Source organism: Rhinoderma darwinii, chromosome 1, assembly GCF_050947455.1.
Source record: "Rhinoderma darwinii isolate aRhiDar2 chromosome 1, aRhiDar2.hap1, whole genome shotgun sequence".
Lineage (NCBI taxonomy): Eukaryota > Metazoa > Chordata > Amphibia > Anura > Rhinodermatidae > Rhinoderma > Rhinoderma darwinii.
In genome coordinates, this window is record NC_134687.1 from 434252060 (window position 1) to 434274632 (window position 22573).

General features: G+C 41.1%; 1 protein-coding gene across 1 annotated transcript in view; it reads left to right on the plus strand.

The window, feature by feature from the left end:
• The window catches only part of SEZ6L (seizure related 6 homolog like), a 546424-nt gene that overhangs the window by 398358 nt on the left and 125493 nt on the right, over positions 1-22573 (plus strand). Inside the window, exons 6-7 of the mRNA XM_075830799.1 lie at positions 3081-3266; positions 6479-6644. Coding sequence (XP_075686914.1) covers positions 3081-3266; positions 6479-6644 — 352 coding nt within the window. The remainder of the gene's footprint in view (positions 1-3080; positions 3267-6478; positions 6645-22573) is intronic.

Genomic DNA, 22573 nt, shown 5'->3' on the forward strand with positions numbered 1-22573 from the left:
CCCTGCCCCCATTATCATCTCCCTGCCCCATTATCATCTCCCTGCCCCATTATCATCTCCCTGCCCCCATTATCATCTCCCTGCCCCCATTATCATCTCACTGCCCCATTATCATCTCCCTGCCCCCATTATCATCTCCCTGCCCCCATTATCATCTCCCTGCCCCCATTATCATCTAACTCTACCCCCATTATCATCTCCCTGCCCCATTATCATCTCCCTGCCCCATTATCATCTCCCTGCCCCCATTATTATCTCCCTGCCCCATTATCATCTCCCTGCCCCCATTATCATCTCCCTGCCCCCATTATCATCTCCCTGCCCCCATTATCATCTCCCTGCCCCCATTATTATCTCCCTGCCCCCATTATTATCTCCCTGCCCCCATTATCATCTAACTCTACCCCCTCCCCATAGAAAGCAAAAATCTTCCCCACGTCTGTATTAGTTCACACTGCAGCATAGGATTGTATCACTCAGCTCCACGACGGCTCTTTTCTCCTGTCCTGTGTAAACAGAGGGAGAAGACAGGTTTATTGTCACATGTTACACAGGACAGGAGATAAGAGCCGTAGAGCTGATACAATCCTATGCTGCAGTGTTAACATAATACAGAGGTGGGGAAGATATTTACTTTCTATGGGGGCAGGAGGAGATTTTTTCAGCAGGCTCCGGGCAGCAGCAGCCGGACACAGACATAAGTTAGTACTCACTGTGTCTGAAGAAGAAGACGACGACTGCTGCTGCTGGACGTATCCTCCGAGGCTGAGCTCATAACTCCCGCTGCTGTGATGTCTCCACCCCTTGTCTCCTCCCCACACGCTGTCACGCTGTTGCGGAGGAGGAGGGGCAGGCACATGTCACTCTCCAGCGGGCCCTTACGGTTTTATTCTGATGTAATGAACGGGCCCCTGCTTCGTGATGGGACCTGTTCCTTTCACCGAAATGAAATCGTAAGAGTCACACTGCCGTGAGAATATTAATTCCAGCGGCAGAGTGCGGGCCCCTTTTTTTTTAATTTATGCCCGGGCCCCTCACTGCAGTACCCCCAGTCCCCCCCTGATGGCGGCCCTGGGCAGAAGGCAGAACCATTGGCAGCCCGCGAACGAGTTGCAAGGGGCAGATGGGCTGTCAGAGGGGGCCGCCCCCTCTTTCTAACAGCTTAGACGATATTAGTCGCTATTGACCGCAGCATCTAAGTAGTTAAAAAGCCAGGAACAGAGCGATTGCTGTTCCTGGCTGTTAGTGCAAGGAGTCAGCTGTAATACGCAGCTGACACCCGCAATGTATGGAGCGGACTCAGCGCGTGAGCTCTCTACATACTTCCCCCTACACCAGGACATGCAGTTACTTCTAGGTCCCCAAAGGGTTAATGGCTATGTACACCTTTGAAGCCAATTTTTTTTTTTAATACATCAATGTTTCAAGGGATTTGAAAACTACTTAAATTGACTTCTATCAAATTTTACTTTTTCAAATACAGCTTTTATGCATTCTGTATACAAAGAAGCTATATCGTTCCGTCAAAGCGAATTCCATCAGGTCAGCTGAACTGATGGCTAAGCTGAAAACTGGTCCAGCGTGTCTCTGATGCACAGGATCCAGCTAATAATGATTACATCTAAGTTCTGAAACTAAATGTGATCGTTATCAGCTGGATTGTGTCAGAGACATGCAGGACCAGTTTTCGCCTAAGCCGTCAGTTCAGTTCAGTTGAACTGATGGCTGTGGCTTTGACTGAATGAAACAGCTTCTATGTATACAGGATACATAGAAGCTGTACCTTATAGCGTAAAACTATTTTTTTTTTAATAAAAGTCAATTTAAAAGTTAGTTCAAATTACTTAAAACATTGATTTATTTAAAGAAAATATGTTTACTTCAAAGCTGTACATAGCCTTTAAGTTCATATAGGACATATTTTAATAAAATTTGTCACAAATTCCCGGATTGCCAAGAAAAGTCGTGTATGACACACTGAGGTATTCTTCTTGAAGAAGATTTGTGAATGTTGTAATGAAGATTGGTGATTCACAAATTAATGGAAGAATTGTATAGCTGCAGCAACACTCACTTACAGCAATGGCTGCCTGTGCCTGCCTAACTAACACATTGACACTGACTGACATCTTTTTCTCTCTAAAAAAAAATTCTCTATCTAAATATTGTAAATCTATCTATTCTCTTCTCCTTACTATGTAACACACTCACTGACACTAATCCACTTTCTATCTGCAGCAGCATTTCCTGGTTAGGCTGTTTATAGTGGCTTTGACTCATATGACTGTCATCCACTCACATCTATACTCCTTAGGGTATGTTCACACGGCGGGGGTCCGTAACGGCTGAAATTACGGGGATGTTTCAGCCTGAAAACATCCCCGTAATTTCAGCCGTACCGGCATGTGCAGGCGCTTGAACGCCGCGTCAATTACGGCCGTAATTAGCGCTGCTATTCATTGGAGTCAATGAATAGCGGCTCCAATTACGGCCAAAGAAGTGACAGGTCACTTCTTCTACGCGGGCGTCTATTTACGCGCCGTCATTTGACAGCGGCGCGTAAATATACGCCTCGTGTGAACAGACAAACGTCTGCCCATTGCTTTCAATGGGCAGATGTTTGTCAGCGCTATTGAGGCGTTATTTTCAGACGTAATTCGGGGCAAAAACGCCCGAATTACGTCCGTAAATAGGCCGTGTGAACATACCCTTATGATTGGCTGAGCTAGAGGATGTCTGCCTGCAAGTCATTATGGGGAAAATCCTTCTCTGTCTTCCTCTCTTCTTCTGATGTGTGAAATGGCAGCCACCATTTTGAACAATTCGTGAGGGACAAATCCCAAAAGTTTCGGATTCAATAAAATCCAACACTTTTGGAAAATTCGTAACGTATTTAGTTCACTCATCACTACTCAATATCCAGCAAGGATTTTTAGAATTTTCTAGTAGTGATCCTTGAACTAGTCACCTGACATAGAAGTATATTCAATCAGTTTTAACAATACAGCCATGTGAAAAGTTATCTACATACAATAAAAAAATGTAAAACCTATTTACAACATATGTTTGTTTTGCTTTAGTTTTTATGCTGAGCTGCAGTTTTCCCCGAAGGCCGGATTACGGAGAAGTTACTGTCATGGATCTTCATGCTGGAGGAGCAGCCTATTTTCATTGTAATATGGGATATGAGTTGGAAGGGTCCAGAAATCTTACATGCATCAATGCTTCAAAACCCAGATGGAGCGATAAAGAGCCTGTCTGCATAGGTATGTATTCCTTGCAAATTAGGAACACCTAAATTAACATAGAGAATGTTTCTCTAATGCTATATTTGTTTCAACTAAGAATTGTACATAAGTTTTATCTAAATACAGTATCATAAATAATCAAACGGTACATTCTGCACCTTAGGACTTTGATTGCCACTGAATCGCATATTGGGATTGGGATCTAAATAGGCAAACTTGGACAGATGTGAAGGCCCAGTGGGCTTAGGCCTGGGGGGAGGGGTGATGGCGATCTCAGTCAATATGCTCTATGTTTGTCAGACTGAGGATGCGGTAGACAGGTAGCCGAATGTGACTATTGCAAAAGTATTCACGCATACACCCTTGGGGTTTTTCCTGTTTTGTTGCATTACAATCTTAAATTGAAATGGATTTTGGGGGGCTTGCACTGTTTGACTTACACAACATGCCTACCACTTTGAAGGTGCAAACATTTTTTTACTTTAATGTGCATAAGTATTCAATACTTTGTGTAGCCACCTCTTGCTGTAATTACAGATACTAGTCTCTCGGGTTATGTCTCTATTAACTCAGAACATCTACGGTAGACACTGGGATTTTCCCATTCTTCCAGGTAAAACTGCTCCAACTCCTACAAGTCAGATGCGTTGCGTTGGAGTTCAGCAGTTCTCAAGTCATGTCACAGATTCTATATTGGATTAAGGTTTTGGCTTTGACTAGGCCATTTCAAGATTTCCCCTTGCTGGAAGGTGAACCTCTTTTGCAGTATCAAATCTTTGGCAGACTGAAACCGGTTTTGCTCAAGAATTGGACTGTATTTACCGCCATCCATCTTTACTTCATTCCTTGCCATTTTTCCAGCCGCTGCTGATGACCAGTATCCCCACATCATGATGCTGCCTCCACCATGCTTCACTATGGGAATAGTGTTCTTGAAGTGATAGGAAGTGTTGGGTTTGCACCACACATAGCGCTTCCCATGATGGCCAAAAACTAAAATTTTAGTGTCATTGGATCAGAGAACCTTCCTCAATGTGTTTAGGGAGTCTGCAATGTTTGGCAATGATGTTTTGGCGAACTCAAAACGTGTTTTCTTATGTTTTTCTGGCTACTCCATCATAAAGCCCCGCTCTGTGAAGCGTATGACTTATAGTGGTCCTGTGGACACTCTGATTAATGCCCTTCTTGCCAGGTCTGGGAGTTTTGTTGGACGTCTTTCTCTTTTCAGGTTTGTAGTTGTGCCATATTCTTTCCATTTTGTTATAATGGATTGAAATGGTTCCAGAACAGGTGTTCTTATACTGACATCATATGACAGATCATTTTTGATTTACACAGGGGGACCTCATTCAACTAATTATGGGACTTCTGAAATTAATTGTTTTGACCAGACCTGCATTCTAGTTCTAAAGAGGGAACAATGCCACAGCCTGAGAATAAACCACAAATTACATTTCAGTTTAAGAATGAGTAGTGCAGCATTTTTATGTTTCCTAAAATTATTTAATTGCCCTCCACTTATATAGAGGTTTTCAAGTGTCAACCTATTATTTAAGATAAATGAAGTGTTCACCCTGTTTTACTACCCCCTACATGAACAAAAAGGCCCCACAAAAAAGCATCTTCATGTCTGCTGAGCATCAGTCCCTATAAAGCATTCTGAACAGTAGTATAACTAATATTTCTGCAATGTCTATGTAAATAGCTCTTCTCTAAACTGTGACGCAGGTTCTAGGACTGCTGAACATCCTATAAAGCATTATACTACAGTCTGACATCTCAAAATTGTTAATTTTTCATTTATGAGCTGCTTAAAAAGGACTTTTCAGCTGTCCTGACATGTTTGTTTTAGTGAATACTTGTAGTCCCATAATTCTAATTTTTTGAGTATCTTTTCTTAGAAATCTGCATTGTGCCATTCCTCTGTTGTTCCTCCTAGAAATGTATGAATACATTTTCATTCCTATTGTCAAAGGGGTGTGTCCCTACAAGGCTAAGTCTCTGAGCACTCATTGGACAGTGTCAGAATGTGTAGGGACACATCCCCAACTGGTAACAACTGGTGACAACCAGTTGTCAATTCATACATTTATAGGAGGAATAACAGAGGCATGGTACAATGCAATGTTCTAATAAAAGATGCTCCAGAATAGTTTTTAAAGGGAATACAAGTATTTGCTAAAACAGAATGACAGGAGAGCTCACAGGTCCTCTTTAACAATTAACGTCTTGAAGCTTATAGAGGAAGCTTCTACTGTAGCATTGTGGATATTTACAGTATGTCTACAAGTGAAGCTTAATAGATAGTCGACTACGCTATTGCTTGCGGCAAAACTACGGGTCCAGTGCACAAAAGAGGTAAACGTTTTTTGAAAACTTTCTAAATTCTGACATTTCCAATTATAAAACAGATTCAAGCTATTATCCAACCTCAGTTCTGACCTGTCCTAACTAGACTCCAATTTTCCCAAATTCTTGTTCGATATTGGTAATTTTTTTTTATAGCTCACAATCCAGACCCCGACCACAACTCTCAAAATTCCAAAGGTATTAAAGGTGTCATAAAAGTGCCTTAGCTGTTTGATAAGTATGGAGTAAGTCTCCTGACAGCATTTCGATAAATCTGTTCCACTGTAAAACTTCACCTAGTCACTTCAATCTTCCCTGTTTCTTTTCCGCCTTTCTACTTACTACTTTCAGTCCCAGCAGTGGCATACATAGGCAGCGAGGGGGGCACATAGAAAAAAATCAAACTGGCTCCAACCAAGACAGAATGGTCTGGTGTTTATTTACCTCTCAACACCCTTTCCATGATTTTTTGGGTAATCCCTCACCCTATTGTGTACTAACAATACAATTCCACTAGATAGGGGAGTCCTGCACAAGTACTTGCAAAGAGAATGGAACCAACCAAGGTTGGGCCCCCACCCTCCAAAAGCCTCATATTATCCACATAGTCATTCTGTGTTGATTACCCCATTGCTTCCCATGTGTTTTCTATCAGCCTTTGAAATTCATCCACACTGATTCTCTTAGACCTCACAGTATGAACTGCTTTTAACCCATTGTCCACACTGTTACTTGCTCCTTCAGACCCCCAAATCCCCTACATAAACATAGAGTTTAAAGATAACTTTTTGCCTGCCTACAGTTACCACTAGAGGGAGCGTAGGAACTTATTGTGCACTGTTTTATGATTAAATGCAATGTGTCTTTGTGTCTTTCTTTAGCTCCTTGTGGAGGAAGAGTACAAAATGCCACCGTTGGAAGAGTTCTGTCCCCAAATTTCCCAAGCAACTATAGTAACAATCTCTTTTGTGCATGGACAATAGATGCTCCAGGAGGACAGAAATTACACTTGCATTTTGAGAAGTTCATTTTGACTGAAAAAGACAGGTAATCATTATAAGATTTAAACTATTATCCCTACATAATCATTTCTAAATTTAATGAAACTACCAAATGTTCTTCCTAATCAAATCTAGAAACATAAGGGTCTTGCACGTGTTGAAGGGGGCTAGATAATATTTGTTGTGGGTTACACTTTTGTTTGGTGTGCATCCAGAGTGCCACATTAGTAAGATTTTAATTAGTAAAATTCATTACAGTAACTTATAATACTAGGGCCATCAATTCTTTCATTCTGGTCCCCCAAATGTTTTGTATACTATAGGTCCTTAACACAACAGGAAATAACAACTACTGCTGCATGATCCTGGTCTGTACATGAGGTTGCCAAAACAATGCCTCATTCCCTGGCACTCTGCACATAATACTAGTAAAACCTAGAGCTATCTGCTCCATTTGTACTGCTTTCTCCTGCATTTTAACATGACGGCAGAGAGAATGACCCGAAAGGGAGAAGAGATCTCGCAATATTATTTATTATGTATAGAGTGAATGCAGAGGCTGAAATATTAGGAAGCCTAGTGTTATAATGAAGCTTTTAATCTAAGAGGTCCACATTTATGCACTTTTTCAGTATGCTATAGTGGAAAGGTGCTACTAATATTTGTAGTTGGACTAAGCAGTAGTCCTAAAAGGCATGTGATCCTTGGGTAATTCATTTTTGTTAAAAGGATCTCCCAACAATAAGCTGATCCAGGGGCATTGCTAGGGTCTTAGAAGATCAGGGGCATAAGCCCCAAGACATATATTAACCACCACCCCCCAAAAAAAGAAATACATTTTTACATACATATCGGAGATAGAATGACGTTTATTCCATTTAAAAAAAAAAAAAATGACATGGGTTCCCCCCATTTTTTATTACCAGCCAGATACAACATAGTAGCTGCAGCGTGGCATTACCAGGATGGGAAGGACCACTGCTTTTGGGCTTTCCCAGCCTAATAATACCAGCCTGCGGCCGCCCCAGTGCCCGGCAATCACTGCAGATGGTCGGGTACTGGATTGTACCTGGCTCTTCCCAGTACCCCTGGTGGCGGTGGGTACTGGGGTAATAATAGGGGGTTAGTGTTAGCATTTTCACCGGTTAACACTAAGCCCCGGCTTAGTAAAGGACACGGCCATTACTAAAGCGGTAGTAATGAAGTTTAAAAGAAAATACAAAGACATTGAAAAAATATATTTTATTGAAATAAACCCCCCCCCACACATACACACACACACACACACACACACAACCCCCATTAACCATTTTATTGAAATAAAAAAAGGCGTAATCGAAGTAGTCTTCGAATCCGACGTAGTCCAACGACCGAGTCTGTAAAAAAAAACTCACACAAAAAAAAAACCATTAGTAACAAATGTGGTAGGCTTAGATACAGGCCCTTGTATGATACTGTCTGTTGGACCCTGTATCTAAGCCTACCACATGTTAGGCTTAAATACAGGGCCCCAACAGAAAGTAATCTTATACTGTATAAGATTACTGTCTTCTGGGGCCCTGTATCTAAGCCCATGTGTGATGCTGTCTGTTGGACCATGTATCTAAGCTTACCACAAGGCAGGCTTAGATACAGGACCCCAGCAGACAGTAATCGTATACAGTATAAGATTACTGTCTGCTGTTGTCCTGTATCTAAGCCTGCCTTTTGGTAAGCTTAGATACATGGTCCAACAGACCATATCACACATGGGCCTTGTATCTAAGCCCATGTGTGATGCTGTCTGTTGGACCCTGTATCTAAGCTTACCACAACGCAGGCTTAGATACAGGATCCCAGCAGGCAGTAATGATGTTACACTTACCCAGCAATTTGGCGCAGTGGCTGTCCCGACACCATCCAGTGTCGTGACGTCATGAGCAGTGCACAGCATCATGACGCGAGAAGACGTCAGGACTTCCACTGCCCTTGGGAAGGAGGGTAAATATTTGTGTCATTACTATAGTAATAGGGGCCCGTGTAATTTATGACATAGGCCCCAGTTGCTATAGTAAGTTTCTATAGACACGGTGCGGGGGCCGTGGCCTGGTCGCAATCGTGACCGCTGCCCGGTCACAATTGCGACCGCTGCGACGCCTGTAGTGGCAGTCACCCTGGGATCCGGGGCAGCGGGCCAAAGATCCTGGGCTTGGGCCCCAGAGGTCCGGTGCTAGTGACGCCCCTGAGTTGATCACAGGCTGACCTGTTGGGACACACAACAATCAACTGTAATTTGTGGGAGTACCCAGCAACGTGCTGAATCTTTCTGCAGATACCACGACAAGTGTAATGAAGCATTAAATAGTTCCCCTTGAAGTCAATGGGCTGCCCATGTAGTGTACGGATGTGCCAGATCCTCAGAGCGCAACACATTCGTTGTAGCTATTCTAAGCTCTGGATAGTAGGTGAAGGTCCTGAATGGGCAACTTACCTCCTCATTTATCTCAGAATTCCTTAACCCCTTTAGGACACAGCCTGTTTTGGCCTTGTGGACACAGATGATTTTTTCAAATCTGACATGTGTCACTTTATGTGGTAATAACTCCGGAACGCTTTTACCTATCCAAGCGATTCTGAGATTGTTTTCTCGTGACATATTATACTTTATGTTAGTGAAAAAATTTGGTCGATAAATTCAATATTTATTTGTGAAAAACTTCACATTTTAGCAAAAATTTGCAAAAATTTGCATTTTTCTAAATTTAAATGTATTTGCTTGTGAAACAGATAGTAATACCACATGAAATAGTTACTAGTTAACATCTCCCATATGTCTACTTTGTGTTTGCATCATTTTTTTTCACGTACTTTTATTTTTATAGGACGTTACGAGGCTTAGAACTTTGGCAGCAATTTCTCATATTTTCAATAAAATTTCAAAAGGCTATTTTTTCAGGGACCAGTTCAGTTCTGAAGTGGCTTTGAGGGCCTTATATATTAGAAAGTCCCCATAAATCACCCCATTTTGAAAACTGTACCCCTCAAGGTATTCAAAACCACATTCAGAAAATATTTTAACCCTTTAGGCGTTTCACAGGAATTAAGGCAAAGTAGAGGTGAAATTTACGAATTTCATTTTTTTTGCCGAAATTCATTTGTAATAAAAAAAAATCTGTAACACAGAAGGTATTACCAGAGAAACGCAACTCAATATTTATTGCCCAGATTCTGCAGATTTTAGAAATATACAACATGTGGCCCTAGTGCGGTAATGGACTGAAATACAGGCCTCAGAAGCAAAGGTGCACCTAGTGGATTTTGGGGCCTCCTTTTTTTAGGAATATATTTTAGGCACCATGTCAGGTTTGAGGAGGTCTTGTGGTACCTAAACAGTCGAAACCCCCCCAAAGTGACCCCATTTTGGAAACTACACCCCTCAAGGCATTTTTCTAGGGGTATAGTTAGCATATTGACCCCACAGTTTTTTTGCAGAATTTAGTGGAATTAGTCTGTGAAGATGAAAATCACCTATTTTTCTGTGGAAACATAGAATTTTTTCATTTTTACAAGGAATAAAGGAGAAAAAGCACCCCAAAATTTGTAAAGCAATTTCTCCCGATTACGGCAATACCCCATATGTGGTCGTAAACTGATGTTTGGACCCACAGCAGAGCTCAGGAGGGAAGGAGCGCCTTTTGGATTTTGGAGCGCAGATTTTGCTGGATTGGTTTTCAGTTCCATGTTGGGTTTGCAACGCCCAGGAGGGACCAAAACAGTGGAAACCCCCCAAGAGTGACCCCATTTTGGAATCTACACCCCTCAAGGAATTTTTCTAGGGGTATAGTGAGCATTTTGGCCCCTCAGGATCTTTTTTAGAGCTAAGGTGACCAAAAAACAGCGATTTTGGAGCTTTAAATTCTTTATTTATTACAGCGTTCACCGTGCGCAATAAATTACGTTTTAATTTATTCTGCCGGTCGGTACGATTATGGCGATACCATATGTGTATAGATTTTTTTAAGTTTTGCAGCGTTTGCACAATAAAATTAAGTTTCTATAAAATAATTTATTTTCTGGGACACGCTATTTTGAGCCGTAACGTTTTTATTTTTTCGTCAAAAAAGCTGTGGGAGGTCTTGTTTTTTGCGGGACGGGTTGTAGTTTTTATTGGTACCATTTTGGGGTAAATGCGACTTTTTGATCACTTTTTATTCTCTATCTTGGGAGGGGTGGTGACCAAAAAATAGCGACGCTGACAGTTTTCCGTTTATTTTGTTTGCGGCGTTCACCGTGCGGAAAAATTAACATTATAGTTTCATAGATTGGGTCGTTACGAACGCGGCGATACCAAATATGTGTACTTTTTTTTAACGTTTTCATTTTTTCCCTATAATAAATGACTTATTATAGGAAAACAAAACCTTTTATTTTTACACTTTTATAAAACATTTTTATTAACTTTTTTTTACTTTTTACACTTTATATTTTTGTTTATTAACTTTTTTTTTTACTTTTTACACTTTATTTTTTTGACCTGCAGCTCTGATCGCTGCTAGAATACATTACACTACCTAGGTAGTGTAATGTATTCCAACTGTCAGTGTGACGTCACAGTCACTCTGACAGTTGGTCTACGAGGATCAGCAGAAGCTGATCCTCATAGGCTGACATACATGGCAGACTTGGGGGCCGTTGTCTGGCCCCCGGGTGCCATCACAAGCATCAGAAGCCCCCACGATTGCATGGGGGCTGCTGATGCGCTACAAACCCGCTACATGCGGAGATCGCAATCGAGCCCCGCATGTAACGGGTTAATTGCCGAAATCAGCGGCGATGAGCCGCTGATCGGCAACACTGGAGAGTGTCAGCTGTCGGGGACAGCTGATCTCCAAGTTCCCGATGCACACTGTCGCCGACAGTGTGCATCGGTAACGGCACAGTGACTTTCTGTCACTCTGACAGGAAGCCTATGAGGACCAGCCGAAGGTTGGTCCTGATGGGCTTCCATCCATGGCAGACCCGGAAGCCATTGTTTGGCTTCCGTTTGCCATACTAACTATCGGCAGACCCCGCGATTTCGGACGGGGGTCTGCCGATATGTTAGAAACCCCTAAAATTCGGCGATTGCACCCGATCGCCGAATTTAAGGGGTTAATGCGCCGAAATCAGCGGCAAAGGACCGCTGGCCGGCAAGAGGTGAGTGTCAGCTGTCGGCGACAGCTGACCTCCCGATTCCCGGTGCAGACTGTCGCCGACAGTGTGCACCGGGATTAACTCAGTAACTGTACGTCCTCGTGCGGGAAGTAACCTCCCGCAACGACGGACAGTTACGTCCTGGTGCGGATAGGGGTTAATAGTGTAATTGATAATAGCTTCCTAAACCAGAAAACCCCTTTGACAAAAATTAGTTAAATAGTTAAAAGAAACTTCCTTGTTGGTTGGTTGGAAACTTTAGCAGCCATATTCTAATTTCGAAGCACAATTTTTAATTGTATGTGTTATGGTTGTGGTCGCGGACCGATGCCGCTCACCCTCGGCCGCGACCGCAACTTCCTGGCCTCCTGCCAAAGTCCTCCTCACCAGAGACCCCAGCTGTCGCGGCCTTACCTTCCTTAAGTGTGGCGTGTGTGTGCACTCTCGTCCCCGGCCTTAAAGCGCCAGTGTGCGCACTTCCTAAAAGTTGTCTACCCTACCTCAGTGCATCCTGGACTATAAAAAGGGCTCTGCCTTCCCACTTCTTGCCTGAGTGTTGTTTGTACTTTTCCCATGTTTGTATTGCAAATGGTCCCTTAGTGTTTCCCTGCTCCCAGTGTTCCCGTTCCCTGCATCCTATCTCCTGTATCCCATGCTGTGTTTCCTTCCTGAGCCTGCCTTGTATCGGAGTCGTGTGGTGCCGCCTGCAGGAACTCTATTTTTATTTTGGTTCCGCCTACTGGATACGCCACATCTGCGTGTCATCTGCCATTCCTGGTGCCATCCGCCACGTCTGGCGCAACCTGCCACACCTAACTCTATCTGTGCCGGAGCCCTGCCGCTGTCTGGACTATCTCAGGTACCCTTATGCTACGCACCTCTGCATAGACTGTGAGTTGGTCAGCTGCCTCTTCACTACGGCAGAGCGACCTACTGAGTCCACATACCCTAGATCGTGACAGTATGATTTCCAACTTGGCTCCCTTGAAATTACCAAGGCCATTTGTTTAACATTACTCCCATAATCTCTATACTTGTTACAAGTGAACAGATTGAACAAGCTCCCGCAATGGATGTTGCACCTGCTGTTCTAATAGTTAGGGCGAAGGAGGGTAGATAGAATTTAAATCAAATTATCTGCTATCTATATAACATACTGCGCAGAATACAATTGCCCTGACAGCTGCTTTCCTAGCAAGCAAGCTACTTAGACTAAATTAGTGTTATTTCAGGTAACGGAACTAGACTTCTTAAATAATAGATACATTTTTGCTCGTCTTTCGATTATATTACAAAAAATCGTGAATTTCCTTTTTTTTCAGTTCACAACAAATCAGTTATAGTTTTCTAGCAAGAATTTGACATTAATTTTGAATGCAAAAAAATATAACTTTATTAAATTGCCAACATGTAATTTAGGATAATTGCCAATCCCAATTAGAAATGAATGGGATAGACACACTACAATTTTTCAGTTGTTCTATATATAGTAAAAGAGCAATAATCCTGTATTCTGCAGACCAAATACGCCAGTAATCATAAATTTTATTTACACTGCTGAGCCAATGCTTTGAACCTTAGGCTTCATTTACATAAGAGCAATGGTTGTACAAGTAGTTCTTGCCTGTTATAGTGGGGGACGGCCCTTTTTTAATTTTTATGATTTTAATAAACCTTTGTTGGGAATATTTTTTCTATTGAAAGCAAAAGATGTATTGTAGCTCTTTCTATTTAAAGGGTTGTCCAGTCCCTAAAAATGCATGGCCTATCCTCGATTCACAGTGTGAGCAAGCGACCGGAATGAAGGGGAAGCAGCGCTCGGGCCCTTCAACACAGCTGATCCTGAGGATAGGCCATAATTTTTTAGGGACTGGACAACCCCTTTAAGTGACACACCAAACAAGTTTGGTCTAAAAAAAAAATTACAACCCCCCCCCCAGAGGGCCATAATGGAATTGCACATATGAAAAATGCCTCAGTGGAAAAATCCACCCAAAAAAAGTCCAGTATAAACTTTGTGTCATGATCTAGGGGTATGTGGGTATGTGGACCCACTAGGCTGCTCCGCCGAAGTGGAGAGGCAGCTGGCCAACTCACAATCTATACAAAGTCTATGGAAGAGGGTCGTAGCACAAGGGTACCTGAGATAGTACAGATGGCGGCAGAGGTTCTGGCACAAATGGGGCTAGATGTGGCAGGTTGCACCAGATGTAGCGGATCGCACCAGGAGTGTCAGATGACACCAGACGTGGTGTATCCCAGCAGGCTGCACAATATGACTCCGACAATAGATGGGCTCAGGAATGAAACACAGCATGGGATACAGTAGACAGGTAGCAGGGCACGGGAACACTGGGAGCAGGAATATACTAAGGGGCCATTTACAATACAAACATGGGAAAACGGCAACAACACTCAGGCAAGGAGTGGAAGGGCAGAGTCCTTTTTATAGTCCAGGGTGCTCCACGCATAGGTTAGGAAACTTTTAGAGCGTGCGTGCGCTGGTCCTTTAAGGCCAGGAATGAGCGTGGGCACCCTATCACACAGTACAGGACGGGAAGGCCACGCCAGCTGCCATCTCCGGGGAGGGAGACGCTGGCAGACGGCCAGGAAGTAGCGGTCGTGGTCGTTCGCCGAAGGTCATAACACTTTGACTTATGTTTTCAAGTTTGGATCTTGAAAAAGTATTTAGTGATTCCTTGCTAATACAATACAGTGAAAAATCCTTTAATCCTGCATTCGATAATCCATAAAGTCTGATAATCCCGCACTTGACAAGAGTAGAAGCAGAAGACTGAGCAGGGAGAAGCAAAGAGTAAATTTCTCTAATAAAAAAACAAAGAACTAGTAAATTTCTCTAATTAACCCCTTCCCGATCACCCCACTGGTCCTTGTGCCTGCAGCCCGTTAATCTACGTGTGCTCCTAACGGAGAGTACAGGCATTTCCGTATGCCTGGCATCTTCCAGTACAGGCTGCTACTAGCAGCCTTAGTACTGGGGGAAGACATCGGGTTGGATCACAGCGGTCATCCCTGTCGATTAACCCCTTAAATGCGGCGGTCAATAGCGACCACCGCATTTAAGTTGTTACAACAACATCGACACCCCGCGGCGCGATTGTGGGGTGCGTATGGTTGCTATGCGTAGGCCTCCGGTCTGCCATCTACAGAAGGCGATTAGGTCCTGCCAGTGGCAGGACCTAATACGCTGCCTGTCAGTGTGAAACTGACAGGTCTAATACCCTGCAATACATAAGTATTGCAGGGTATTATAAAAACGATCCAACAGTTGGATCTTCAAGTCCCTAGTGGGACTAAAAAAAACCAGTTAAAATAAGTAAAAAAAATTTTACAAAAATAAAAAAGTCAACGTTTTAAGTAATAAAATAACATTTCGCCCTTTTTGCCTTATTTCCTTTATTATTAGAAAAAAAAATAAATAAAAATAAACTATGTATAATTGGTATGCTGCGTCCGTAACTGCCTGAACTATAAAAATATAATGCTATTTATCCCGCATGGTGACCGCCATAAAAAACAAAACAGAAAAAAACTATATCAGAATCGCTATTTTTAGTCACTACTGCTGCCCAAAATTTTTATAAATAGGAATCAAAAAGTCACCTGTACTCAAAAATGGTACCAAACTACTGTTTGTTCCGCAAAAAACAAAGCCCTCACACAGCTTTCTTGATGGAAAAATAAAAAAGTTATGGCTCATAGAATATGGCGACACAACAAAGAAATAATTTTTTTAAAACCGTGATTTTATTGTGCAAACACCGTAAAACATAAAAAACCTATATACATAAGGTATCACAGTAATCACATCGACCCGCAGAATAAATTAAATATCTCATTTATAATGCACGGTGAACACCGTAAAAAAAAAGAATAAGAAACAATAGAAGTTTTTACTGCCTAATTACACTAAATTCAGCAAAAAACTGTGGGATAAAAATGCTCACTATACCCCTCGATAAATTCTTCACGGCTGTAGTTTCCCAAATGGGGTCACTTCTGGGGGGCATCCATTGTGTTGGTCCCTCAGGGGCTTTGCAAATGCGACATGTAACCGGAAAACCAATCCAGCAAATTTGAGCTCCAAAAGCCAAGTGGCGCTCCTCCCCTTCTGAGCCCTGCCGTGTGCCCAAACAGCCGTTTATTACCACATATGGGGTATTCTCGTAATCAGGAGAAATTCTTTTACAAATTTTGGGATGCTTTTTCTTCTTTATGCCTTGTAAAAAATGATAATTTCTACGTTTTATTGGAAAAAATTTAGATTTACATTTTTACGGACTAATTCCACTAAATTCATTAAAAAAAACTGGGGGGTTAAAATGCTGCTTATAACACTATATAAATTCCTTGAGGGTCTAGTTTGCCAAATGGTGTCTTTTTGGGGGTGTTTCCACTGATTTGGCCCAACAAGACCTCTTCAAAGCTGACATGGTGCCTAAAATATATTGTAATAAAAAGGAGGCCCCAAAATCCAGTAGTTGCTCCTGAGGCCGCTGCTTCAGTCCATTACCACACTAGAGCCACATGTGGGATATTTCTAAAAACGGCAGAATCTGGGCAATAAATATTGAATTGCATTTCTCAGGTAAAACCTTCTGTGTGAGGATATGTTCACACAGGATATGTTCAGCCGGTTTTCGGGCCATAAATGTCCCGAAAAATGGCTGAAAAATCGGAAGCAGAACGCCTACAAACATCTGCCCATTGAAAAACGGCTGCGTAAAAAAATGGCTCGTAAAAAGAAGTGCATGTCACTTCTTGAGCAATTTTAGGAGCCGTTTTTCATATGGCTCCTATATATTAATAAAAAAATATTCATAAATAAATATATTAAAGGTTAAAAAAAAAACCTTTTCCCATTTTTTTCCCTAAAGCAATTTTGAAAAAATAAAAGTTAACATAACTGGTATCGCCGCGTCCGTAAAAGTCCAAACTATGACAATATAGCATTATTTAACCCGCTCGGTGAACGAATTAAAAACAAATATATAAAACATGCAAATTGCTGTTTTTTGGTCACCTTAGCTTTCCAAAGAAAAGGAATAAAAAGTGTTCAAAAAGCTGTACCACAAAACTACATCTCGCCGTGCAAAATTTAAGCCCTCACACCTCTAAATTGATGGAAAAATAAAAAAGTTATGGTTCTCAGAATATGGCGACACAAAACATTTTTTTTTTTTTAGCAAATAGTTTTATTTTTTTTAAAGTGGTAAAACATAAAACAAAACATATAAATTTGGTATCGCCGTAATCCTATCAACCTGTAGAATAAGGTGAATATGTAGTTTTTACCACATGATGGACGCTGTAAAAACAAACCCACCAAAAATTGTTGTGTAATCTCTGTTTTTTGCCCATGTCACCCCCACAAATATTTTTTTTTTTAAGATTTCCAGTAGATTATGCGGTACAATAAATGATGCCATGAAAACCTTCAACTTGTCCTGCAAAAACAAGCTCTCATATAGCTATGTCGACGAAGAAATAGAAAAGTTATGGCTTTTGGAAGGCGGGGAGGAAAAAACGTAAATGAAAAAACTCTAATTGGCCTGGTCTTTAAGGGGTTAAAAATAATCGTGCTTATTCTTTATTTTTCGTGTATGCGGGTTTCTTTATTTTTTTCGACAAAGGTCCAGGGACTTTTAAAATGAAATGTAATTTTTTTTATTATAATGCATTGGAATACCTATGTATACCAATGCATTGCGGCCTTGGGTGTAAAATGCACAGGCAGCTGCAAAGAATTTAGACAGGACAGCACTGGGGGCCTTTATTATCAGTTAAAATTGTCAGCCCCTGTGATAGCCCTGTGATGCATCACAAGGGTAGCGGTCACAGGGAGAAAGCTGTCAATCACAGCAATAATTTCAGACCGGTTCATTCCCAAATAAGAATCTTAGTGTATTAACAATACATATACATTGGTGGTAATGTTGTTGTTGTTGTTGTTGTTGTTGTTGTTGTGGTTGTTGTTGCTAGTATCTACATTTATAGCTACTTTTCTAAATCTATATAACATAAAATATACTATACATTTTTGATTTTGCATGTATGAATAGTATGTCATCCTTCTAGCTGTTATGGGGTTAATCCAAGTATATCATTTTCCAGATGGAAATAATAATTCTATGCAGAAACTAGGGAAAGTAAAACTCAAGCAGAGTTATAGATTTAAATATTAGATTGATGGAAGCTATAGCCGAAACTACATTTAACTAACATGATATAGTATCTGGGCAAGGTTACCAACCTTTCTTCTGTGTTTTTGGGCAACTTAGCCAATTATCACAGACAGACAATTTTTTTTACAAACAAATTGGAAAACTAAAAATGAAATACATTTTAGTAATGTATTTCTATAGCTCAGAATACAAATTCTAAATAATGATAATAATAATTACCATCACCAAAAAAAAATTGCAGATGCATCTATTTTTTATTTGGGACACGATGCAAATGTCCCCTATTTTTACTCACTGTCAATTTACTAATTGTTGGCAACCAATTGGGAGCCCAGGGGCCAAATGCTGCCCTCATGTGCTTGATTTGAGGCCACCAGAGGGATGGCAATTAATATGGTGCAGCAGCCTTCCCAAAAATAATAATAATCAGGCAGGAGCAGGGCCATTTTTAGGGACAGCCAATTGAGCATTTACCCAAGGCTCACTATCCTCAAGGATGGGACCCCCAGGAGCAACCAGAGAGTGGAACATAAAACTGCATATATAATATCGCTTTTTAAATGTTTTGCGGTTTATATGACATTTTCTGTCAAATCGGCAATGACCTGGCCAACCATAAAGAACAGCTAAAGTACCCCCGGAAGAAGCCGTGGGGCTGAAATGAAGGCTGTTGCGGTGTTGGTATTAAGTTTAGTACTTTTTAGTATAGTTATCACCCTATTACTATAGGTTAATATCCCAACTAGGGATTATATTTTACATTTTTGGTGTAACCCAGGGTATTTGTATTTGTATCTCATGAGTCTTTGTGACATAAGAAACTTGCTTGTCATGTTATGTGTTCCAGGCTTCAGTCTACTACACTAGTTGGTTTTAATGTTTTTTAACTTTTGTGTGACATTTGTGTCTATATTTTCTATTTAATAAAGTGCAAATTACTTGGTACAAACAGATAAAGTGAATATTTCATCAGGGTTTTGTAGCATAAAGAACAGCTACTCTGTTATTTTCTCCTCCTCCTCCTCCTCATCCTCCTCTACTCCATATGAGGGCACTGTGATAACTTTCACATTTCCAATAATTGTGTTAGGCTTCGTTCACATCTGCGCTAGGGCTCCGTTCTGATGTTCCGTCTGAGCTTTTCGTCAGAATGGAGCCCTGACAGACACAAATGGAAACCATAGGTATTATACGTTTGCATCACCATTAATTTCAATAGTGACGGATCCGGTGCCTATGGTTTCCGTTTGTCTCCGTTGTGCAAGGGTTCCGTAGTTGTGACCGGATCGATATCGTAGTCGACTATGCTATTCATTCCGTCAAAACTACGGAACCCTTGCACAACGGAGACAAATGGAAACCATGGTGATGGAAACCTATGGTTTCCGTTTGTGTCTGTCAGGGCTCCGTTACGACGGAAAGCTCAGCCGGAACGTCGGAATGGAGCCCTAGCGCAGATGCGAATGAAGCCTTACATGTATATTTATAATGATGTATAGGCTTTTTTATGCCTTTGGAGTCCAAACTTGTTTTTAGCTAAATAAAATATATGGAGAAAACGCCAGCCACATATACAATTGTGTAAAAAAGTCATACATTTGTGTACCTATTCCTTGACTTGGCTCTGGCTGAATGTGATGTGTGGCACTTTGAAGAAGTCAAGGGCTGCATTTAATGCCCCACAACATGTCAGGTTGAACACTATTGATATAATTTATGGGAGCAAAGAAATGTTGAGAAAAGAGAGAATTGGGTGAGAGAGGAGACCGTTTTAAGGGTGACTAGAGAGTGTCAAGAAAGAAAAACAGAGAAAATAAAAAATCAAGGTGAGAAGGCAATGGAGCCTGGAAAGTACATGGATGGTAGTGGGGCGAGAGAGAGAGAGAGAGAGAGAGAAAGAGAGAGAGAGAGAAAGCGAGAGAGAGAGAGAGAGAGAAAGAGAGAGAGCTATAATCCCATCAGTCCAATCCTCCAGAAAAATACATCATAGATCCCCAGATTTTCAAATTTCTACCAGTCAAATGGACAATCTCTTCTCAATAAATAGTATTATTTGTTATCTTATCGTCTATCAAATGTAATGCACTGGTTTATTGTAGAAAAACTTTAAAAATAACTTCCCAAACATGATTCTTGAAACCCAGAAATGGATATGTTTTAGCTTAAGCTGAAATATTCAACTAGAAAGACTTTCTGAATAGCTTTGAATTGTATCCATAGAACATCATTGTAATATATTCTATTGAAAACCCCAAAAAAACAGACCCTTGAGCAAAATTTACATTTTCCTTTAATCTTGCTCCAGTATGCAGCTTTGCTCTCTGGTTCTGCCATTGTTGGCATCTAATTAAGTTTGTCTGTTTACACAGCGCAGTTGGTTAGAAATCAATAGTCATTACTGAGCATCACCAAACAAAAGCTAGCCTCAGAAACACACTATGGCCTATAGACTTAAGGCAATAAATAACAGTATATTCACTCTATCATATTTTTTATTTACTTTACTTGAGATTTATATAGTATATAATAATAATTTATTTACCTTATAATGATTATCATTCTAGTGCCAATACACTAAGGGTTTATTCCAATGGTATGGTCATTGGCGCAATTTTCTCAAAATCGCTGCAAAAAAATAATCGTAAGCCGAAATTTTAAATGTCAAATTATCAAAATCCTGCTTGACCAGTATGCATTAATGTAGGCCCATAAACATGTTAACCACGCAGATCACAAAAGTTAAGACAAATCGGTCCAGTTACAAAAAGCATTTGGTCATTACTTTATTGTGGGTGATCTATCTTTCCTCTTCATTGGGTGTGATTACTATTGCAGAATACCCACTAGCCCAGCATTATAATGGTCTAAAGTATGTCAGAGCACACTGCAATTATATTGTGTTTAAAGAAGTTGTCTCAGAATAGACATTGGTGGCATATCGCTAGGATAAGCCACAAAATGTCCGCTCAGTGGGGGGTCACAGCCAGAATGGTGGCAGCGGCTAACATAACGGTAGTATGTTATCAAGAATTAGGTCACAGATCAGACTACACTGGACATATTTGTAGTCTGTAACCTTGGAGATATACAGGTCTGCTTTGGAGCTGTAGACACAAAATGGTACATAAATTGGATTTACTTAGAAAATATATTGCAATGGTTGGCATAGCCTTTAGTACAAGACTACTATTGTGTGCATAATTTCCACCTCTAAGGCTACATTCAGACGACTTTTTCACGTCCGAGGTGCACCCGTGCGAGTCACGGATCCCACATAGACTAGAGTCTATGGAGGGATGCGTGACATGTCCTATTTTTTCACGGACCCTTCACACGCTCCATTGAAACAACAGTCGTGTGAACAGCCCCATTAAAATACATGAGTCCGTGTGACGGCCGTTGTTTTAACAGCCATCACACGGACATGATACACGCTTATCTGAATGAGTCCTAAGACAATGGCCCACATTTAATAATGCGGTCGAATAGGTAGACAGTGTAAACTTAGACCAGGCAGGCACAAAATTCACTAAAGTTATCACAGTGGTGCATGCTGCATGATAATTTTGGCGCATCTTGCATGACCAGTTAGACAATTTTCTCTTCCTTATACCACTTTTGTTTGGCTTATTTTGTGCTACAATTTTGTGGAATTTTTATGACGCATTTTTTATGTAAATGGTTGGATATTAAGCCACACCCACAATCACACTTTTCTTAACCCTTTATCCCTTTATCCCTTTTTCATTTACTGTAATTATCTTCCAACACTTCTGCCATGCAGAGTCGAATTGTAGAATGGGCACATGTGCCCTGGGGCCTTCACCACCTTTGGGATCTTAGGAGGCTCCAACAAGGACGAAGTCCCTCCCTGGGATGTTTCTCCTGATCCGGCTCTTAAAGGCCATGTAAACCTTTGACATTTATTTTTACTTTTTGAGATGACGGAATTAGTGAAAGTGGGTCCTGTGTGTCTCGGACATCTCATGACATCTAAATTCATAACTTAGATGTGATAAATTACAGGTGGATCCTGCGTGTCAGAGACACACAAGACCCCCTAACACTGAGTCCGTCAGTCCCTCGGAATTACTGAATTACTGAATTCTTCAGTACCTGACGAATTAAGGTCTTAGCCAATGATACAGCCGCTCTGTATACAGGATACAGAACAGCTGTATCTCAAAAGGTAAAAATTATTTTTAACAAAAACTAATTTGAAAGTTGCACTAAACACATTGACTTAAATTTTTATTAAAAAAACAAAAACAACACTTTTGAAGGTGTACATAGTCTTTTAAATCACAACCAAATTAGGGGAATCAGTTGTTCATGGGTGCAATGGAATCTTCAGCTCCCTGCCCCACCTAATTTTAATTATAACTTGCAGCTTATCAGGCGTTCTCTCCCCACATGGGCCGGCCAAACAAGCATGATAGTCAGTTTTTATATAGGTCAGGTGTACACTGCTCATCTCTGGGACCCCAATCTCTCAAGAAAATGAGTGTTGAGTGTTTCCTGATGGTTGTTCAGTGATATTATGCAGCCCAAAATAAAGAGGTGGCCAAGCATGCCTGTCATTGGCTCAGCTGTTTCC